The sequence below is a fragment of the Xenopus tropicalis genome, chromosome 6 (assembly GCF_000004195.4).
Source record: "Xenopus tropicalis strain Nigerian chromosome 6, UCB_Xtro_10.0, whole genome shotgun sequence".
Taxonomy (NCBI): Eukaryota; Metazoa; Chordata; class Amphibia; order Anura; family Pipidae; genus Xenopus; species Xenopus tropicalis.
This window is the reverse complement of record NC_030682.2, coordinates 52,248,539-52,271,054: the sequence shown is the minus strand read 5'-3', so window position 1 is coordinate 52,271,054 and position 22,516 is coordinate 52,248,539. Positions and strand designations below refer to the sequence as shown.

Sequence of the window (22,516 nt, the reverse complement as noted above, 5' to 3'; positions counted from 1 at the left end):
TGCTTCCAGTACATGACTGTCCATGACTGTCAATTGTAAGCAATTTAAGGTCACATTTATGGCATGTCCCCTGGGCCATTTCCCTTAATATGACAATGTTGCAATTATTTGATTCTAATGAGTGATATTATTAAACAAATATACGTTTTGTGAATAGAGAAAGGTATTTAGTCATTCAGGATAACAGAAAAAACACTTGTGTGCGTTATAGCCTGTGCCAGTGCCCAGAGTATGGAATAAAACTTCCGAAACCGTTACTTTGGTGCAAAAATACACACTTGGCCATCAAGAAGGTCTTATTGGTACTAACCAACAATATTAGATTGCTTTAGTGATGTTTTCACACATTTTTTTTTTCTCTTTTCCTTCCCTCAATTTAGATCTAATTTTTGTGTATTTGATGGCACATACTGCTTTAGGAAATACATGCTAAATTTGTGGGGTACTGAATACACATTCAGTCTCAGCACACCTCAAATAGATGAATTAGTAATTAAGTCTTCTGGTTTTTGTTTTTACCATGACAAAACTAGATTGCGATAAACTCGTTTATGATTTTTCATACATATGAAAATCAATATAAAAATTAAGTGTTTTTTTTGTTAGCATACAATCAGGATGGACTTATTAATGATTTTTCATAGATATAATAATAATGAAGTTATTACATTTTATAAACTCAGTTTTTAATAAATATGCCTTTAGAATACAGTTAAATGATTGGCTGCTAGTGATGAGCTGTCAAAATTTGCGAAACTGTGGAAAAATTTGTGAAATGCATTAAGTCAATAGGTGGTTTTTCCTTGCTACCATGCCACTTTTTTTAACACGTGTTACTTTTCTTACGTGCAACTTTTTTTCTCACTCCAAATGCATTAAATCAATGCCTGTATTTTCTCACTTCAAATGCATTAAAGGCAATGGGCATTTTTTTTCCAATTTTTTTGAATTTTTGTTCCAGTTTTGTCAAAAATTTGCCAATGTGAGATGCAGAATTTGGCTGTGAGTCCATGTCTGGCAAAAAAAAAAAAAAAAAATACATTTCTCCTCTTTATTGGTTGCTGCAAGGAGAAATTTTTCTTCAGACCGTTTTCTAACACAATTTGACATTATTTCATTAGAAGTCAGTGGTATCTCCCTCTAAACCATTGGTCCCCAACCTTTCAAACTTGTGAGCCACAGTCAAATGTAAAAAGACTTGGAGAGCAACACAAGCATCATAAAAGTTCATGGAGGCCTACCCCAAAGACACCCTTCAAAGGCTGCACAGACCGCTTTTCCCCCCAAGATATGAGAGTAAGCTCCGTACACCACTATTTACAAACACCAGCAAATACACCACACCACGCAGAACAACCATCACCAAAACAAAAAAATGTAGTGAATGTGTCTTCTGTAGGCTTTGTATATTTTGTTTGTATTAACCTTTTTTTATTTTTTCCCCCCTTCCCTTCTTTATAAAACTCAATAAAAATTATAAGTTACAAAAAAAAAAGTTCATGGAGGTGCCAAATAAGGGCTAAGATTGGCTATTAGGCAGCCTCTATGCACACTATCAGCTTACAGGAGGCTTTATTTGGTAGTAAGTCTTGTTTTTATTCAACCAAAACTTGCCACCAAGTCAGGAATTCAAAAATAACTACCTGGTTTGGGGGCACTGGGAGCAACATCCAAGGGGTTGGTGAGCACCATGTTGCCCCTGAGCCAATGGTTGGGGATCACTGGTCTGAACTTTCATTTTGTAAGTGGGAAGAATTATTTTTAAATAATATATAGATACCATATAAACAATTAATCCACTAAGGGGCACATTTACTTACTCACAAACGGGCCGAATGCGTCCGATTGCGTTTTTTTTCGTAATGATCGGTATTTGGCGATTTTTCGGAAAATTGTCGTGACTTTTTCGTAGCCATTCCGAATGTTGCGCAAAATGTTGCGATTTTTTCGTAGCGTTACTACTTGCGCGAAAAGTCGCGACTTTTTCACAGCTTTCGTGCCGAGTACAAAAGATTCGGATTCATTCAAGCTTCAGTATGGTGACTTTTCTTGGGCCAGGTTGGAGATGCAGGGTGCCATTGAGTCCTATGGGAGGCTTCCAAAATCATGCTAAGTCTGCTTACGAGCGCTCAATCCGAAAAAGTCGCGACAAGATACGAGCGAATCGTAATGGCTACGAAAAACTCGCATTTTTTCGCGCAAATCGCATTGGTAACGACAAAGTCGCGACAATTTCTGAAAAGTCGTAAAGGCGACGAAAAAATTGCAAAAAATACGAAAAAGTCGCAAAATGTTCACTTTCCAATCAGAATTTTTCCAATTCGGATTCGTGGGTTAGTAAATGTGTCCCTAAGGGGCTGATTTACTTACCCACGAACGGGTCGAATGGAGTCCGATTGCGTTTTTTTCGTAATGATCGGTATTTTGCGATTTTTTCGTATGTTTTGCGATTTTTTCGGATTCTTTACGAATTTTTCGTTACCAATACGATTTTTGCGTAAAAACGCGAGTTTTTCTATCCATTACGAAAGTTGCGTAAAAAATGCGCAACTTTTCGCGTAAGTTTTAACGCTACGAAAAATGCGCAACTTTTTACGCAACTTTCGTAATGGATACGAAAAACTCGCGTTTTTACGCAAAAATCGTATTGGTAACGAAAAATTCGTACAGAATCCGAAAAAATCGCAAAACATACGAAAAAGTCGCAAAATGTTCGTTTTCAAGTCGGAACTTTTCCAATTCGGGTCGGATTCGTGGGTTAGTAAATCAGCCCCTAAGTGTAATTGTAGATTTATTGCAAGACTTACTTTTTGTGTATGGAAAGGTTTTTGAAAATCTAAACAAATAGACTAGACAAATAAAGCAAATAGACTGTGGACATATATCAGTAGTCTGGAGCGTTCCCATGTGTTGTGCCATGTAATCAGACTGGTATCTATCCAAACTACAAGCCTTTTGAAAATGGCCACTGTTTTTTTATTGCAGTGACAATCTTTCCAATCATGATGGCTTGATCAGAATGTATCTTCAAATTACATTCCACATTTCCTTATAGTCTTCAACCATTGCTTTTAATAAATTGAAAGGAGATATTGTAAGTTTGAAACGAAATCATGCACAGTACAGTTATAGTAAAACTAAAAAGCTGCTTCGGAAGAGTAAAGGTGTTAAATTAAAATCCCTCGAGAATGGTCGATGGAGTTAGATGATGAAGATGGAAATGGAAATTTAGACTCCCTGAAATAAGACTGGGTAAATCTGCCCAGTGTCGGACTGGGAGCCCAGGGGCCCACCAGAAAACTTTAGACTATAAGCCCACTCTCCAAACTATTTTTCCTCCTTTCCTTGCCCAACTTCTTTATTATTCTAGTCTATTTTATTTACATGCTAGAATATATTATTCCATCTATTTCTACTCTTTGTTCCCTTTCAGAAATAGGAAATGACCATGAAGCAGGCCAAATGGTCAGGAGCAGGAGGGCCCACTGGCACCTGGGCCCACCAGGAGTTTTCCTGGTATCCTGGTGGACCAGTCCGACACTCCTGGAGATTGCATTCTGAGTGTTAAAAAGATGTTTAAGTCAAGATGATTGTGTATGCAACATCTATCCTGTATGACAATTGTTTTCAAAATAATATTTTTTTTTAGTTTATCCACATAGTAACTCATGTATTGCTTTATTAATTCATATGTGTGAATATGCAATATAGAAAACACACAGTATATGCAGTAGATATTTTCAAAGGCCTGCATATTTTGATTATTGTTATAATCATACAGTTTCTTTTATTAATAGGTTGACAGAACAGAAATCATCAGAACCTGCATCAACCCAATCTTTTCAAAAATTTTCACAGTGGATTTTTATTTTGAAGAAGTTCAGCGTCTGCGCTTTGAAGTACATGATATCAGCAGCAATCACAATGGCCTGAAAGATGCGGATTTCTTGGGTGCTATGGAGTGCACCTTGGGGCAGGTAAGTTAATTGACTGCTATCTTGTGTTTCCAGTCTTTGGGTGTGTTAGCCATGTTAGAATTGTTTGCTGTAGTTTGGAAGATTGACTAAATCTTCTGTTGATTTTAGCTACATAGAAAAATTGGGTTTCTAATTCAAAAATGCATGCAATAAATAAAAGCTTTCCCTGACTCCTCTCCTGGTTTGGATGTCTTATAGGAGCTCCATGTTTCTGTGTGGCTATTGCTGCTCTGCTTCAGGGTAATGGAATATATATATGTGGAAAAACTGCCCTGTGTTTTAGAAAATGGAAAATGGGCTGAACTTTCCATTCTGCCTTCCATTAACTTTAAGGCTAAAGCACTGGGATTTTGACTGCTGCGGCTGTCCGGATAAAATGGCAGCGGTCAAAATGTCTCTGTTTGCCTGTCATCATTTCTGATAATAATATATACAAAGGACCATGGCTAATGTGCATGAATCTGTAAGTGACAGACCCATCTGCCTGTCATTGAGCTGTGTTTGTTACTCATGGTGATTTTCATTTAATATTATCTGAAGTGGTGACAGAGAAATGTTATCTGCTTCCCCCACCAGCAGCAGCATGCCTTGTACATCATAGCCCTAAGTTAGGAATAGGAAGAAAAACTATGTTGTGGACAACAAGAGAGTTAAGAATTAAATGAAGCAGAAGTTCCCTGAAAGTACTTGCATGATGCTGTACCATTATTGAAACTAAACAAAAGATTCATTTATTTAAAATAAAATGTTGAATATTTTTTGCAAGGCAAATAGTGTAATAGAATATTAAAAACAACAACATCAAAGTCATGACATCTCTTGCTATTATTATAGATGAACATTCAGAAATAGGTATTACCTCACATTAAAGTTGCCATTTAGCCCCTTTTTTTAAAAGAAAATGATGATTTTTTGTGCAGAAAGTGTGTTAGACAGCTGTCTAGTCTTACTAATTTCATAACTGTACGTAGGTTAAATGACATCAGGTCAGAGCAACCTTAACATCAATTTCCTTTTGTCTCCATTCCTTGCTCTCATTCTCTACCAATCAACAGAAAACGCTACCTGGTCTGAATAGCACTTTCACTTGTCACTCACTAGTGTACGCTCTATAATGAATTCTCAAGCCGTATAATGAATCCATGCATTGTGGCACTTTTTACAATACAAGATCAGCTTTTCTTTGTCTATGTACTAGCAAATTGTTTGACCTGCAACAAATTATTTAAAGTAGCCTATTCATTTTAAACATGTCTGACCAGACAGGGGGTTATTCGATTACCATTTTCTATGTCCAATTCACTAGTGTAAAAATGAAATAGTTACCCTTTAATCTTTCCATCTAGCCAGAGAAAGAGCAGCCCATAAAATAAAATATACAACCTAGTAATTTGTTATGTGGGGATGAAATGTTTGGCTTGATAAAATGTGAAATAAGGTTTTTGGCTGATTGTCCACGAGGAACAAATTTTCACCTTTCCTGTTTTGTGTGTGCCTGCCTTTTATTAAAGGTATACATGCAGCTATGATCCAGTAAGATACACTTTTGTTTTTAGTAGTGGGTATTGATATAAGATATAAGTGGTATATTTTCTTACATTTAGACACATCCATTACATGCTTCATGCAGCAAAAATGTTATACCAGCATTTGTCTTTCTACATTTCTACATTATTTTAACAACATTTTAAAGGAGAAGTAAACCCTAAATATGAATATGGCTAGACATGCCATATTTCATATAATGAACTTATTGAGCCAGCCTAAATGGTCAACATCTCATAGTAGTAATAATCCAGTCCTTTAAAGTTGTCACAGGGGGTGACCATAGTGGACACTTCTATTAGAAGTGTCTGTGACACTCACATGCTCAGTGGGCTCTGAGCAGCTGTTGAGAAGCTGAGCTTAGGGGTCGTCAGAAATTATCAAGCAAAGAAAATGATGTTTGTCTGTCATATAAGCTGATCCTATCGGGCTGATGACTAAAGTCTGATGCTAATAGCACTGGTTTCTGAGCTGCCGTGTAGTAATCATATGTGTTAATTACTAATCAGCCTTATATTGTGACATTTATATTCTATATATACAGTATATTGTCAGTCGGTGACAGCAGCACAGAGCATGTGCTCAGAATCAGCAGAAAAGAAGATGGGGAGCTACTGGGGCATCTTTGGAGTCACAGATCTTCCCTGCTAAAGGGCTGTGGTTGCCTTGTGCTGGTGCAGAAGCACAAAACATAATTTACAATGTTTCTAGCCCACGTCTTTAGTTAAGCTTTAGTTCTCCTTTGAGAGCACATAAAAAATGCATGGTATCATTGCTGAGGTACAGAAACACCAGAGGAAAAACCTAAAGGAACTGATTCCATGTAGAAGTATTGTAGAGTCCTGTAATTTAAATCAGGAATGTACTGGAGCTAGCCAAGTTTCATGCCATTTTATCTATACAAGATTCAAATTCAGCTAAAGTTTGCCCAAACATTTGTTATTAAGTGATTTTACTATACTGGACAGTTTATGAAAGCAACATTCTGTGCATACAAGCTGACGGCTTTGTTGTTTAGGACATTGTTATTGTTATTGGTCTGTAAATTAGGACCAACAGATGAGACAGGTGTACTAGGTAGGGATCTTTACAATAAAGCTCCCATTTTTAATTTGATTGCAAAAGTATGTTAAGATTTATTAAACCTGAAGGCTGCTAATAAATTTGGTTTTGTTTTGGGTGTTTGGGTCATGATCGGAGCCACATACTCTAAGGCTAACAACATGCCCGACAAATTAATAAAGCCATTTCATTTATGTCTTTTTATCTATACAGATTGTGTCACAAAGAAAATTGGCAAAATCCTTATTAAAACATGGCAATACAGCTGGGAAATCATCGATAACGGTAGGTTCAATCACACTATGAATGAATGAATAAGAAATTCAGAGCTGTAACTGAGAAAACACATTAAGCTCAGAAAAACGTAAACTGTAAACTAGTTGACTTATGTAATATATTATACTGAAAAAGTAATTTGTTTGTCCATTAAGGAAGAAGGAAGCCCAGTCCGGACTGGATGTCAAAAGTGTCCCTATCTTTGTAAATGCTATAAAAATGCAGAGTTGCTCAGCCAGATTGGCAGGTAACACCTTGTGACTCTTCGGATCCACTTCTTTAGTTTACTGACACTGTACATAAAGCAATTGACCATGAATCCAGACTTTAACTGCACATGCTCCAGTAGGCAAGCTCTGACAAAGGAGTTTCCGAAGTGGTATGACATGGCACATCTGTCAACCCCACTGCGCAACTCTGCTGCACAACTCTGCATGTACAAAGATAGGGACACTTTTGACAGTAATAGGCAGGGGTACGGGTAGGGGTTGGATTTGTTCTTCTTTAATTCCGAAATCTAGTATTTAAGGGACATTTTATTTATAATATATGTACATACATGATGAGCTGGGAAAGACAATTTATATTTAATTAAATAAGGATACACTCATGTCTGAAAGAAATACTTTTCTGAATGTAACAGTCTGTAACATGCAATAAATTCTTCTTTAAAAGTTGGGCATTGTGAAATGTAAGGTACACAAATCAGTTTTATCTTTTGTGCATCAGGTTCTCTGAAAGAGCAGATGTATTGAATTTTTAACTTTTTGAATAAAAAAAACCCATAAATAAAACCCATAAATATCTTGACTGTGTGCTTATGTAAGAAAAATCTCAAAAACAAGAATTTTGAAACTCAAATTCGATTTTGTAATTTTTGCCATAAAGAAACTCAGATTGTGATAAAAATGCTAATTCAATTGCTAAAAAATCTGCCCTTTATGTCAGAAGTTCTTTCCAGCAATTTACTATTATTTGCAAAAAAATGTAACAGTAAGAAAGCCTAGTGTGGGCAAAGTAAAAGGCAGGGTGATCTATTCTGGGGTTTGTATATTTCAACAGATTTGAAGATAGAGTGTGGCAGTTCTAGAAGGGCTAAGCTTTCTAACAGCTGCTAGACCAGCCTCTCTTGTAGTGATGTGGAGGAGAGTAGGCCTAGACAGATTTCTCAGAAGCAAACAATTTCAAAAGTTGGCCATTATATGGAAAAATCTCATGGGCCAATTTGTTCCCCAATATTTCCAAACAAGATTTTAAAAAAAAGTGGGTGAAAACTGTGTACATTTTTGCCAGAACCACCAAATACTTTTAGGAGAAAAACCCTAATTGAAAAGAGAAAAAATGCTTTTGTAAACAGTAGGATTGTACAGTGAGAAAAAAAAATACTCCCACTCATAGAAATTAAACAAATAATGTAAATATCTGTAAGAAGAATAATCAGTAGCTATACATTTTTCTGAATACTTCTAGCAAAACAAAAACAGTGCATAATTATAAAGTGTATATATTTCCCATGTCTACATTAATGTCAGGAGACTAGGAAGTGATTCCTTGCAGTAAGTGTTACAGTTCATTAATTAGCTGAATGCTTTATCTTACACATATACTATACCATATGACCTTTTTTTTTCAGAACTTAAAATGAAATGCATCTGGATTAATTATCAATGTTCAACCGTTGTAGTGGTTAAGCTTTTGTTAATTGACCTTTTTGACAGTTTGTTCATTTTCTTATGGTACTGAACTATTAATTACTTTCTAATAAATGGACAGAGACAGCAGTTGCCACTGTTCCACTCTCCCCGCAGCTTCCCCTCCATCCTGTGCCACTCCTGTCTGACTTTGTTTTCCTTCTTACTTTAAACTGTGGCGTTCCCTCGGTCCTCCTTCTCCAGCCTCTTTCCCTCTTTACTTTCCTCTTAACTCTCAGTCTCTCTCCCACCCCCTGCCCTACTCTGTCCTGCTCCCTCTGCCCCCACCCTCCCTAAATCTCTGGTCTCAGTCACTCTTCGCTCCCTCCCACTCTCCGTCCATCTCTGCTCTTGCTCCTCCTGCCCCTACTACCCTCTGTGTCTCCATTTGCCTTTTTCTTATTAACCTGCACAATATTACATGACTGGCCAAGATGTCACTTAAGACATTGCACACAGAAACACTGACCTGCGGCCTCATGCTTTTATATGGTCACATAACTCTAAAATCATTAATAGTATGCAGTTTTTGCTTTAGTCCAGTGGGAGGAGCAAGCAGCAATAAAACTGATTAAAGGATAATAAACATTTTTGCATCAACCTTTGATGCACAACAGTGTAGCAGAGGTGATGCCATTCCCTTACAAATGAACTAACTTTCTAAACAGCACTAGCAACTTAAAGGAACAGTAAAGCAATTAAAGTATCATGTACTGTTCCCCTACATTGGTATAACTATTGTCAGTCTAGCCATGGGGGCAGCCATTTTAGGGACAGGTTATATAGCAGATAACAGCTGCAGTCTGTATAATACCGTTGCATTTTATACTAAGTAACCTGTGCCTGACAAGGGGACTCCCCAATTGCCCTTTGCTTTCAACCATCCCTCTGAACCCCATTGTTACATACCTTAATGAAACACCAGGAGCCAGAAAATGGGTAAAAAGAGGCCACAGCATTTATTTACATTTTATCAAATAAGTAGGACCTTGCCAGCCTCACCTCAAGGCAATATTCAAAGCCTCTCTGCTACTATGCTCTGCTGTTCCTTACTTAAGACTTGAGATCAGCACTGAGTATTAGACTGCCTCTACCTACAGAGAGGATGGCCCTAAACTCTGCAACCAGCAGGAGCTGTATCTCCCACCATGAGAGAAGTTCAGCAGCCCTGCTGCCGGTCCTGAATCTGCAGTGCCTCGATGATAGGAAATCCAAGCAGGTTGTCACCTAGCACAAGCAGTAGTAGCGCCTGTATCATTCAACCCACCGTGCAGTCACAGGAGAGAACCTCCTTTCTCCCTCTACTAAAATTTCTTGTGCAGTACTCTGGCAAGGTCCTACCGCTGCTGTGACAGATACAACTGAAAATACATTACTATATGGCCACTGTTTTGATCCAGAGGAAGGCAAAAAACCCAGACTGAAGCCAGTGCCAATTATGCCTCAAGAGGGAAAAAATTCCTTCCTGACCCCCATGGCGATCGGAAAATTCCCTGGATCAAGCATTTGACTTTCATTTAACATAAAATATACCATGCAGACTCTCACATTTATACTGTATAACGTTACCGAAACCACAATATAACAGTGCATATAGGAAAGCATTCACATTCTGTTAATTATAGATAATATGAGAGCATAAAGAAGAGAATATCTTGGCATTTTTTAAAATATGCAAAAAAGAGTGGAGTGTGGGTGGGATGTTTCTACCTGTTCAGAAGATAGGAAGTGAACTGCTTCTTTTGTGACATCACATCCCTATCCTTCTCCACCCCCAGCCCAGCTTTCCCCCTTCTTAACTTATTGATTCTCACCCAATCACAGCTGCATCTGATTCTGCCAATCTTTAAACATAAACCAGTGTAATCTGGCTGCTGGTCATTTGGATCCCTTGTCATGCAGCCCCTGTATTTATAGCTTCAGGGCTTCCTTTCTCTCATTTTTCAGTTTAAATGGCTGCCCCCATGGCTACACATTAGCTTGCTTATATAAACTGCAGTAGCATTTGTGAAGCAAACAGATCAGTTTTACAATTGCAGGGCAACAGTACATTATATTTGAATTACTTTAAAATGCTTTTATTTTTGGTGTGACTGTTTTGTCTTCCAAACATTTATATGGCTACAATAGGATTTTGCTTATGGTTTATACTTAGTTATGGTATGCTTTTCTGACTAAATAAAATTTAATACAAAAAAATCACCTTGAAGGCCATGTTTAAACTTGCAATTTGCTAAACCTAATTTAACATTAGCCTTGAAGCACATAAACTTGGCTTATTATTACTGTTTCACAGGGTAAGATTTGTGCTACCACATCGGGAATCAAATACCCATCACGGTGAACTCCATGGGAAACTCCAGTATTAGGGCTCTCCACCTTATGGTTAACTTACCTGTGGGTCCGTACTGCTGTAATTGAAAACCTTGTGTATGGTCAGGCCCTAAACAACACACAAGAGTCCTTTGGGAGCGGTTCAAACAAATCTCCATTTTATTTCTTTAAAACAATACTTACCTTAGGAATTATACTATACCTATTGTTGTTGAGAATATAGAAATAAATAAGAAACCGATACAAGGGTTTAAATGAATGTTTATTGGTATATTATATAGAGAAAGAGAATACATATCTCTGGAACCACGCTGCATATAAAATCGGACATAGAAGACTGTTTCAAATTTACACCTGTTGATGCCCTGTTCCCCAGAGCTGCACCGAAACACTTTAGCAACATTGTAGCAGGCATCTATATTTCCCTGAAGGGATTTGTAACTGTAGCGTTTATTGTGTCTTTTGCAAGCTAAAGGGTTGTTATAGTAGCAACAACCTGTGTGATTAGCCCAAGTAACAGAGATCTGATTTTAATTTTCCTTCCTACTTTTCTCTATCTCAAGTTTTTAACAAAAAGGTTTTTAAGCGATGAAATAAAGATATGATTTTATTGTGGTATACAGGTGTGCCAGAAAAGTGTCCTGTGTGTCTTTCCCTCTCAGGAATTTCCTATAATTAGGTTTAAATGCGGTGCGTTACTGCTAAAAAATGTATTTGTTGAAAAATATATATTTGTATTTTTTCTTCAGGTGGTTCAGTATTTTTTGTATGTTTTATTCAGGTCATTGCTGAAGAACTGTCTGGAAATGATGACTATGTGGAGCTTTCTTTTAGTGCTCGGAAATTAGATGACAAGGTAAAATGCTGTCTATTAATCTAATTGACACGTGTAATAAAGGCCTGAGACTATGATCTAATAATATTTCTGCTGAGGGTTATTTTTAGCTTTTCTCAGTGTTAGAAAATAATTAACCCGGTCACTTATTTAATATAAAGTAATTAAAAAGGCAAACACCAGGAAGTGCAATTAAAATGAATTAGTTTAATTATTTTGGTTACTCGTTTTAAAAATGCAGCAGATCAGAAAATGAAAAATAAATGAATTCACTTTAAATTTGTAATGAAGGCTCCCTAGTTGCTGGAAGCTTTTTTTATCCTTACTGACTTTTTATGCATTAAAGGAATAGTTCAGTGTAAAAATGAAACTGGGTAAAATAGATAGACTGTGCAAAATAAAAAAATGTTTTAAATATAGTTAGTTAGGCAAAAATGTAATCTATAAAGGCTGGAGATATCAGATGTCTAACATAATAGCCAGAACTCTACTTCCTGCTTTCAGCTCTTTCAGCTGCTTTTCTAAACTGTTAGCAGTCAGTAACCAATCAATGACTTTTAGGGGGGCACATGGGACATAACTGTTCAGTTAGTTTGCATTTGAATCTGACCCACGTGCTCACAAACTAACTGAACAGTTATGTCCCATGTGGCCTCCCCTAAAGTCACTGACTAACTAAGAGGTTAGAGAGCTGAAAGCAGGAAGTAGAGTTCTGACCATTATGTTAGACATCTGTCCACTCCAGTCTTTATAGATTACATATTTTCCTAACTAACTAAATTACAAATATTTTTTATTTTGCGCAATCTATCTATTTCACCCAGTTTCATTTTTACACTAAACTGTTCCTTTAAGAACAAACATAAAATATACACACAGAGCAGAAATGATTGATGTGAATGGTACTCTTATGTGCGCAAATGTAGTGTTGCTGCATGTCATATGATTCCACCATCTATCCTTGTTGGAAGTAAAGGTGTGTGGGTGCGTTGCTTAATTTTTTGGTGAATCAATTCACAAACTATTTGGGCGATATGAAATCAGATATTGAGACAGAAGCAACATAAACCTTTCTATGTTATTGCCTTTCTGGGAAATATATAGGCCAATGGATGCACAGTAGAGTAAAAAGGCTGGTCGCAACAGTGAGGGGGCACTAGGCAGCTACCTCTGTTGCCAACCCCTAGTCTGGGATCTCTTACCCCCACTGCTGATTTCCTGCTCTCACCCCTCTGCATGCCATCTGCAAGCAGGCACTCGCACTCGGGGGGGGGGGGGTGGATAGGGGGAAGCAGCAGTGGGGGCACAGTGGCTGGTCGCATACGGCGTCTGGCCTGTTTGGCCCGCCTCTGTGCCTGATCACTCACTTTCACTGTTGAACCTTGCCTTTAGCCTTTTGCTCTTGATTCACCGTACCTCTTAAATTAATTCCCTTTGTAGATGCTGTAAATAAAAACACCTATTCCCCTCCTATTTGCATCTGTAAGTTATCTACCAACTGTACATGCCAACAACATATTTTCTTTTTTGTCTCAAAACATTTAAGGGCTGATTTGGTGACTTTTTTTAACAGCTGTATTGTAATTTCAGCAATTTTCTGGTTGCTGGGGCCTAATTGACCCTAGAAACCAGATTGTACTTTAAAAGGGGAAGCTAATGGCCTGAATAGACTGATAAGGTATGCTAACTAATATTAAAAATAAAATTTCAGCCTCATAAAGTAAAAGAATTCTGTCTACATTGTGATCCCCACTGATGGGCCGCGGACCTAAATGCCTTCTTTTCTATAACTCACAGCAGCAGAGCTTTCCAAAAGCAGATCTTTGACCACACAATAGGGAAAATGTATCATATCCGTTATTCGTATATATAAATATTTATAATTATGTAATGTTAAAAACAGAATTTTGTTGCTGAATTTCAGTATTGTACAGGTAGTTGAGGAAATGCAAGGTTGGTGGGAACTACAGTTTACATTATCTAGAGCAGGGATTCCCAATATTTTCCAAGTAGTCCAAATCTACTGTGGTATAAATATTATTATTACCTCCACAAATAAATATTAAATGAATGTTGTAAGGCATATTTTTTAAACATAGCAATATATAAGGTCTGTAGCACTTCTAATTCTAGAATGCACCATTAGGTTAAAAGACCTTTTGAATTAAGTATGAAAAAGTATTAGCCCTGTGGCCTCACAGTTTGAGAAATACTGATTTAGATTCCCTCTTGGTTCTCTGTATTATTTTTAAATTCTGAAGGCCTAATCAGTAGCTATGCAGCTATAAACACTCATTTGTGTCAATGCTCACTTTTTTACTTGTATAAAATGCCTACATTGCAACAGAATCTAATAAGTCTGGCAGAGAATCAATCAGCTGTTAAAGTCAGAACCTGTGTGTAATTTCCATAAAATTATATTTACAGCCTATAGTACATTTTGCCCATTGATTTGAGTGGTGATTTTTTTCAATATCACAGAATCTTTAACATATTAACAATTTACAATTTGACATAAATGACATGAGGTAATACATAAGAAACCGAATGTTAAGCAAAACTGCAAAGAATACGAGGAGATGACATTCAGAGTCAGATAATTTGGGAAAACATAATAAACTTTAGTGGGGTCTATTTTTATCCGGACTTGTCTCTTGCTAATATAAAGGTAGTTTTGTGAAAATCCTATAAAATGTCACACATTACTTAAATATAAGATTGTACACATAACACATTGTACAAAGTGTCAATCCATTATTTTTTATCAGCATTGGCTAGAGTGGGACGAGTAGATAGATACCATCTTTTCCATCATTCCATTTAATTGAATGATATTGTATTTCAGGATTTTTTCAGCAAATCTGACCCTTTTTTGGAAGCTTTTCGAATGAATGATGATGGCACTCAGCAGCTTGTTCACAGGACTGAGGTATGTGAAACACTCTTGCAACTGTTTTTTCAAAAAGTTTTCACACTCCAGACACGTATGAATTGTAACAGGTATTTATCGCAAATAGATGGTCCTTAAACACCCATTCTTCAACTGTGTTATATAGTTATTACTATATACTATATACAGTATCTAGCATATGTATGCACATTGTGGAGTAAGATATCAAAGATCCTGACTCACACCTCCTTTTAAATTTTTTCAGGGTTTTTTGGGTTCTGGTTCAGTGCTGGCTTAAGACTGTATGAGATATTATGTAGTAGGGGCAAATTTATCAAAGTGAAATCAGATCTCATCAAGTAAAATTTTACCACTCTTTGTTCATTCTTATTGGATTTCAAGAAGTGTATTTATCAGTGAAAAGTAAGCGCTCATCATTTGATAAGGCCAGCTCTAAAACTCTGATAGGAGTGAATATAGAGTGGATTTTTACTGTGGCAAGCTGTAATTTTACGCGTTGCTAAATATGACCCTAAGGGGCTGATTTACTAAGACACGAATTCTGACCGAATTGGAAAAATTCCGATTGGAAAACGAACATTTTGCGACTTTTTCGTATTTTTTGCGATTTTTTCGGCACTTTACGACTTTTCGGAAATTATCGCAACTTTTTCGTTACCAATACGATTTGCGCGAAAAAACGCGAGTTTTTCGTAGCCATTCCGAAAGTTGCGATTTTTTCGTAGCGTTAAAACTTGCGCGAAAAGTTGCGCTTTTTTCGTAGCATTAAAACTTAAAAGGCGCGATGTTTTGCGCAAGTTTTAACACTACGAAAAAATCGCAACTTTTTGCGCAAGTTTTAACGCTACGAAAAAATCGCAACTTTCGGAATGGCTACGAAAAACTCGCGTTTTTCCGCAAAAATCGTATTGGTAACGAAAAAGTCGCGATAATTTTCAGAAAAAAATCGCAAAATACCGATCATTACGAAAAAAACGCAATCGGACGCATTCGGCCCGTTCGTGAGTAAGTAAATGGGCCCCTAAGAATCTCATTCAGGAACTAACAAAGTGATGAAAACATGACATTTATATTTTTTTTTCTAATTTCAAATATGGTGTACTCAATCACCACATGCCTTGCTCTTAAACAAGTTTGACTATCTGGGGGGAAAAATCCCAATCTTCAAAAAAAAAAAATAGGATCATAAAATTGCCAAGCCACCATACCAAGGTAAACATCATATGGAGGTCCAAACTATTTACCTTGGGTCATATTTTTTACAGGCTGGGACCTCTTCACATGGTAGTAAATTTTTTGGGAAAAGTGTCTACTGACCAAGGCATTGGTCTCAGTCACAGATTTAATTCTGCTGTTCTGCTTTTATAGGAGATAGATTGCCACAACCATACTTTTGATCTCCCCCACTTCTGACTTTTATAAGACAGAAATGATTTTTTCAGTAAACAGTAAAAGCAAAACAAATAACTGACATTTGATGCTTGTTATTGCCCCCTAACAGGACCAATCGGATCATCAGGGAGCTTGATATAAGCAGCTCTAGCAGTAATGTCATCATAAAATCATTGAATGTCACTGCACTTAGAAATGCTTTGTACTGGTTCTTACTGTTTTATTGTTCTACATTTTTTATTTGACACAATCAAATTGGTAAAATGTCAGCGAAACACTTCCACTACCCCACTCTGAACCAAACTATAAATTTCAATAAACTCAACTTTTCATCCTACTGATAAATGATGGAATCCCATAGCTATATGAAGGCAGCAATATCATTAATATGTAAATGGAGTAGCAGCGTAGAGTGTCCAATTCATTAACAATATGGAGCATCAGCTAAAGGCTTAGCAAATGTTCCTATGAACACATGTTGATCTATGAATGAATTATTTTGAGAGACATCCACTTACGGATCTGCACACATTTCAAGAAATGCAGTTGGGAAATACCCTAAAGAACCAAATAAAAATAACTTAATGTTAATATTACATTTAGAATTCAGAAAACAAGTATATGTTTTAGTATGCATTAATAAGTAAACGAAAAAATAGAAAATACGTGCCCAGAGCTTTTAGTTCAATCATCAGTTCTGTTCATATAAAAGCAGCCTTTCTGTAGCTCTTACTTCCATTCCAGCACCTCCTGCTGGTGCTCTGTCACTTCCCTGGGATGTTTGATGCATAGGAAGAGCCAAGTTTTTTACACAAGCAATGGGCATTTTAATCAACCTGGTGCTGGAGTGTTCATAACTATTTGTGCTTAGAGCTGGTGTAGGGATGATCTACATACACCAGCTCTATGCATGGTTTTTAAATAAAAAAAACCCAACAACCTACCTCAAGAGTTCCCCTACAAGAAGGAAGAAACTTTTTCTCTTTGAGGGGTGTTTATACCCACCTGCATCTACAGAATGGAGCACTATTAGGGGTGCATTAGAAGAAATAATTTATACTTCCTGACCAATTTACTTCAAGACCATCTATGTGATGTAATCATATGTCTATAGCACAGGGGCATTGTTCTTTACATGTCTTCCTTGATTCATGTGATATTATAAGAATACTGATTCTGCTTCAAAACAGGTTTACATGTCAATCACCCTTTAGCTTCATATCCCTTGTTTCTTATCTGTTAGGTAATTATGAATAACTTGAATCCTGCTTGGAAAACTTTCAAAGTTTCACTGAATTCCTTGTGCAGTGGTGATCATGACCGCAGGCTAAAGGTAATTATTACTTTAGTCATTTATATACAGTAAGGTATTTGAATACCAGTATCTGGTATAACAGTGTTTGCAAGAGCTAATCTACATGTAGGCCTACTGCAAGCTGTATAACATCATATGTGTATAATGTATAAAAGTTGTAAAACTATGTAAAACAGGGCTAAAGTTATAGAACACATTTTCAAGTCTGTTCTGATAGATAAGTGAGTGACCAAAAAAGCAAGCAGAAAGAGTGATATCTGACTTTTTCCAATCTTTGTAGGTACCTGCAGCATATTTTGATTAAAAGGGGTCACCTTTAACTTTTAGCATGTTATAGAATGTCCTATTACTATTCTTTATAGTTTTAAAATGATTTGTCTTCCACTTCTACATCTTTCCAGCTTTCAAGTGAGGGTCACTGACCCCGGCAAACAGAAAACGTTTGCTCTGTGAGCATACCATTTTATTGTTACTGTTACTTTTTATTCTTTATCTTTCTATTCAATTCTTCTCCTATTCATATCTCTTTGTCTCATTCAAACCACTGCCTGCTTGTTAAGGTAAACAAGACCCTAGCTACCAGATAGCTTCTGAAATTCCTGGAGAGCTGCTGAATAAAAAGGGAAATAACTGAAAAAACACCAAATAAAAAACGAAGACTGTCTCACAATATCAATGTCTACATCATACTAAAAGTTAACTTACAGTGGTGGCCATAAACGGCCAATTGTAGCTGCTGATATTGGTCCCTTGGATCGATTTGGCAACTTTTTGGCCCTTGTAGAGGAAACAACGAGTGGCCTGTCCGAAATCGGCCAGATATCGATCGGGCAGGTTAAAATATTCAGTTGGATTGGGGACCGCATCGGCTCGATTGCTTGGCCCTAGGGCCAAACGACCGAATTAGCCTAAAATCCCCCAATATTGCCCACCCGTAGGTGGGGATATCGGGAGGAGATCTGCTTGCTTGGCGAACTCGCCAGGTGAGCGGATCTTTATGTGTATGACCACCTTAAAGGACAATGAAAGGTTAATATAAATTAAAAGTAAGTCTAAAGGCATTCTTTTTAAGTACTTACTGCATATCTAAATTCCCAGATCCCTGCTTGCTTCTCTGAGATATGGTGCTGGCAGCCTACAGCAGTGTGAAGACTACAGTGACATCACTGAAATCTCTCTCCCCTTCCTGTAGGTGCCAGCGGCAGCCTTCCTATTCTCTGAGCATGTGTGTAACTTGATCCTGTCTCCTGTTCTGAGCTACACATGCCCACCAGCCAATCAGAAGCATATCTGGCAGAGGGGAGGGGGGGAGGGAATGAAACACATGTGCAGTATGAAGCAAGGAGGGAAAGGAAGGGAGACTACCTTAAAAAGCCCAGAGAGCACTTAAAAGCTCTCTCTATTCCTTTAAGGTATGGTGAAATTACGGAAAACCCCCGGTCCCGAGCATTCTGCATAATAGATCCAATACCTCTAAAAAAGAAAACAACACCTGCTATGTAATACAAATAGTTTTTGTGTGCTGAACTGGTTCATTTTTTATAGGCTAGAATATGAAGATAAAAATAATGTTATGCTAAAGTAATTTATCTGGAATATAACGGCGCTTTTAAAATGTTAGCATTCCAAATATAGAGGTGTGTGATTTCAGTTACCGAGTCTCTCGCAGAGCTGTTGGAATGTTGTGCAGAGAAATAATTGAAAGGAAGTGCAGCTGTGCTGATTATGGCGTTAAGATATGTATATTTTTAAATGTAATTTTTGCAGGTCACTAAGCTGTCACATGAATTTCATAAATGATTACTTTCTATTTGCTCAGGCTCACACTTACAGCACACTTCCTACACATGATTTTTTTAGCATTTGTTCAGATATGTCTGCTCATTCCTCATTTGCCTATGTGAATATTATTATTTATACACAAAGTAAAGTTTTCTTATAATACTTAGTATTCAACAACTAGTCAGTACTACAGATCTATAACTCCATATCCAGACCACAATACAGATGTTAGACATCATGCTAGCTTTATAAATTCAGACTGGATGTGAATGGAATATTTTTGAATCCCGAGGTACAATGTTTACAGCAGAATCAATATATCAAGGCAGTAGGATAATTTGAACGATTGTATTTATGCAGTATTTAAGTTATTTTTATTGGCTGAATATATTTACCCACAATGACCAGTTGCCAGCATTTGCCTTGTGAAATTGTAGACAAGTATGATCAGATATCCTGTTTTTAAAACACTTATTCCATGTTTTCCCCACCATGGGGATGATTTACAGAACCTACAACACCACAGCCTTATTTTGTAAAAAGAAAAAGATTTGTGCATTAAGGTAAAATGTTAAAATGAGCTAGAGGGTATGGTGAGATGTTAGAATGGCCAGTAGCAATGATGTACATGTGTCGGACAATATGGCAGTTGTATTGGTCACACTACCACTTCACCCATACCCAAAGGGGGACATTTACTAATCCACAAACGTCCGAAAAGCACCCAAATGTGTTTTTTTTTTCGTTATGATCAGTATTTTTGCGTTTTTTCATCACCGTTACGACTTTTTCGGGAATTGTCGCAACTTTTTCATCGCCGTTGCAAAATAATCGTACTGTCGCGCCGAGTACGAAAGTTTCGAATTCATTCAAGCTTCAGTATGGTGACTTTCCTTGGGCAAGGTTGGAGCTGCAGAGTGCCAGTGAGTCCTATGGGAGGCTTCCAAAATCATGCAAAATTGGAAAGGTTTGCCCGCCGTTTACGAGTGCTCAATACGAAAAAGTCGCAACAATTTGCGAAAAAGTCATAACGGCGACAAAAAAATCCCAAAAATTTCGAAAAAGTCACAAAATGTTCGTTTACAATCCGTTTTTTTCCCATTCGGGATTCGGATTCGTGGATTAGTAAATCTCCCACATAGTGAGAATGATTTGCAAATGCAACAAATTAAAATGTCACCAAGCATCTCTTGATGCTTGAGCACGCGACACCTAAATTTATTGTAAAAAAAAAATTAACCCTTAAAAACGTGTTGGATATTTATTTCTCATTCATATAACATAAACCATTAGTTGATGTGGTTTGGCATACATGATATGTAACAAATGGTGAGTCATAGAAAATTGTTGATACTATGAATTAATTAATAAAGGTTGATTAATAGAAAAAAACACATTGAATACATAAAAAACTATTTCTTTTTGAGTAACAGGAACATTACATTTACATTTGATGTAGCTTGAATACCCATAAAACTCTCTGAACAAACTATAATTGACATCCGTAACCCTGAGACAATCATTTTAACTGACATTAAATTGATATGTTAGGGGATGCGATTAAATATAAATACATAGACTTAGATTGGTTTCTAATATTCTGCAGATATTAAATTCATTGATCATTTGTGGCTTTGCATGAAACAGTGAATACATTATTTATGTGACCTCCAAACAGTAATTATCTTAATGCTGTCTGTTCTCTGAATGAATGCCTGACCTGAGCTTGTCTTGATGCAGTAAATTGTGTATTGGGCAGATTTATCTATAAAGTAATAAATATGCCCATGGGCTAAAAAATAGAAGTGAAAAAATTATTCTTTGAAGACACCAACCAGGACCTCTTTCATTTCTAGTGTTGCGCAGCCATGCACACGTCACTTGTCATTGCACTTTGCTCCCCTTTTTTACTCCACAAATATGCCCCCTATCGCACTCCCTGCTTTACTGGTACCTTTTCAGTGGTTTTTAGATTACTGACAGAAAATCAGAACTGACAGAAAAATCCATGTGAGTTGACCAGTTTGGATCTAGGAAAGAGCACTGCAGTGAAAAGCAAAATAACTTGTTTAATTGCTGTAAAAATGTGGGTAGGGCATGCTGTAAGGCAGTGTAAAAAATACACACAAAGGCCTTACAATAAGAAAGTGGTAATCTGAAATGAAAAATAGCAAAATAGTTTTCTGTGGGTGTTCAGTCTGAAAAAGATACACATGGGAGAAAATGGTCTTCAAAAAATGCACTTTAAGAGCTCTATGCAGTCTCTGTGTGTGTGGGTGGGCTGTGTGTGTTTTAGATAAATTTATCCACAGTCAGGGCCGCATTTTCCATAGGGCACTTGAGGGCCTTTGACTAGGGTGGCAGTCAACAGGGGGCAGCGCAGCATATAGTATGGTAGTTTTTTTTTGTATTTTTCATTTAAGCGGTGACAGCAATAGCAAAACATTATTGTTAGAGTACAAAGAACATTAAATACACGCCTCTATGGTTAGATTAATGCATTCTTTTATGACCCTAAGCTAAGGTTGAGTTCATACATACGTACTTTTTGTTTGCTTGAAAGGGAAGAATTGTGGTTGCTGTTATATCAACTCATAATAAATAAAAACACATTTTATTTTAATTATTTATTCTTTGTAAACAACCAATGTTTATTCAATGATTTAGTTAATTTATGTTACACTCTCAGTCCTCGATAAGCAGGGGGGCATGAAGAGGTAGCAGAGGAGCCTCAGAGGAAAGTCATGTTTGCCGTTTCATACATAATGGAGTGAACCTTCACATCTTTCCCAAGAACAACGATTAGTGTTGGGGATGTCAGATAAATATTAGAAAACATCTCATTAATATTTAATGAGAATCAAGTTATCTTGTTTAGCCTTAATAATAGTAAAATTGTAGCCGTTTTACCAGGTTGAATTGCATTCATTTAAGCTTCCATTCAAGTCTCAGCCAGAGACTTTGCTACCCTTTTAGAAGTAATAATTGGTGGTCTTATAGACTAAAGAATTTTCAAGACCTTACATATATGCCAATTATTTATAGAGACAGTTCCTGGCTCATTAAACTGTGCTTGCACATAAATTAAGTGTGTTTGGGGAGATATAGAACTGATGAAGTCATTTACAAGCCTTTTCCTTAGAAATCACTTGAGTAGCTAAGATGAAGCTTTTCTCCTCTCATGCATTTTACAAGGCTGAGACATGAAGAGCTGCATTTTCTGCTGCTTAATCTGTTCCTTCAGACATCTTTTCCTTCAGAGTCTTTTCTCTTTGAGCAGTGTATCAAAGTAAGGTTATGCTGATTGTATTATTACATCATGTAAAGCAGAATGAGTTATGTTGGTACAAGATATTTGCTGGATAGAGTGTAATAGTTCCTGTTCATCTGCTCCTT

At 36.9% G+C, this 22,516-nt stretch overlaps 1 protein-coding gene across 1 annotated transcript in view; it reads left to right on the top strand.

The window, feature by feature from the left end:
• The window catches only part of cpne4 (copine IV), a 180,546-nt gene that overhangs the window by 111,508 nt on the left and 46,522 nt on the right, over positions 1–22,516 (top strand). The window contains exons 3-7 of the mRNA XM_031904401.1: positions 3,798–3,977; positions 6,798–6,869; positions 11,667–11,741; positions 14,566–14,649; positions 17,267–17,356. Coding sequence (XP_031760261.1) covers positions 3,798–3,977; positions 6,798–6,869; positions 11,667–11,741; positions 14,566–14,649; positions 17,267–17,356 — 501 coding nt within the window. The remainder of the gene's footprint in view (positions 1–3,797; positions 3,978–6,797; positions 6,870–11,666; positions 11,742–14,565; positions 14,650–17,266; positions 17,357–22,516) is intronic.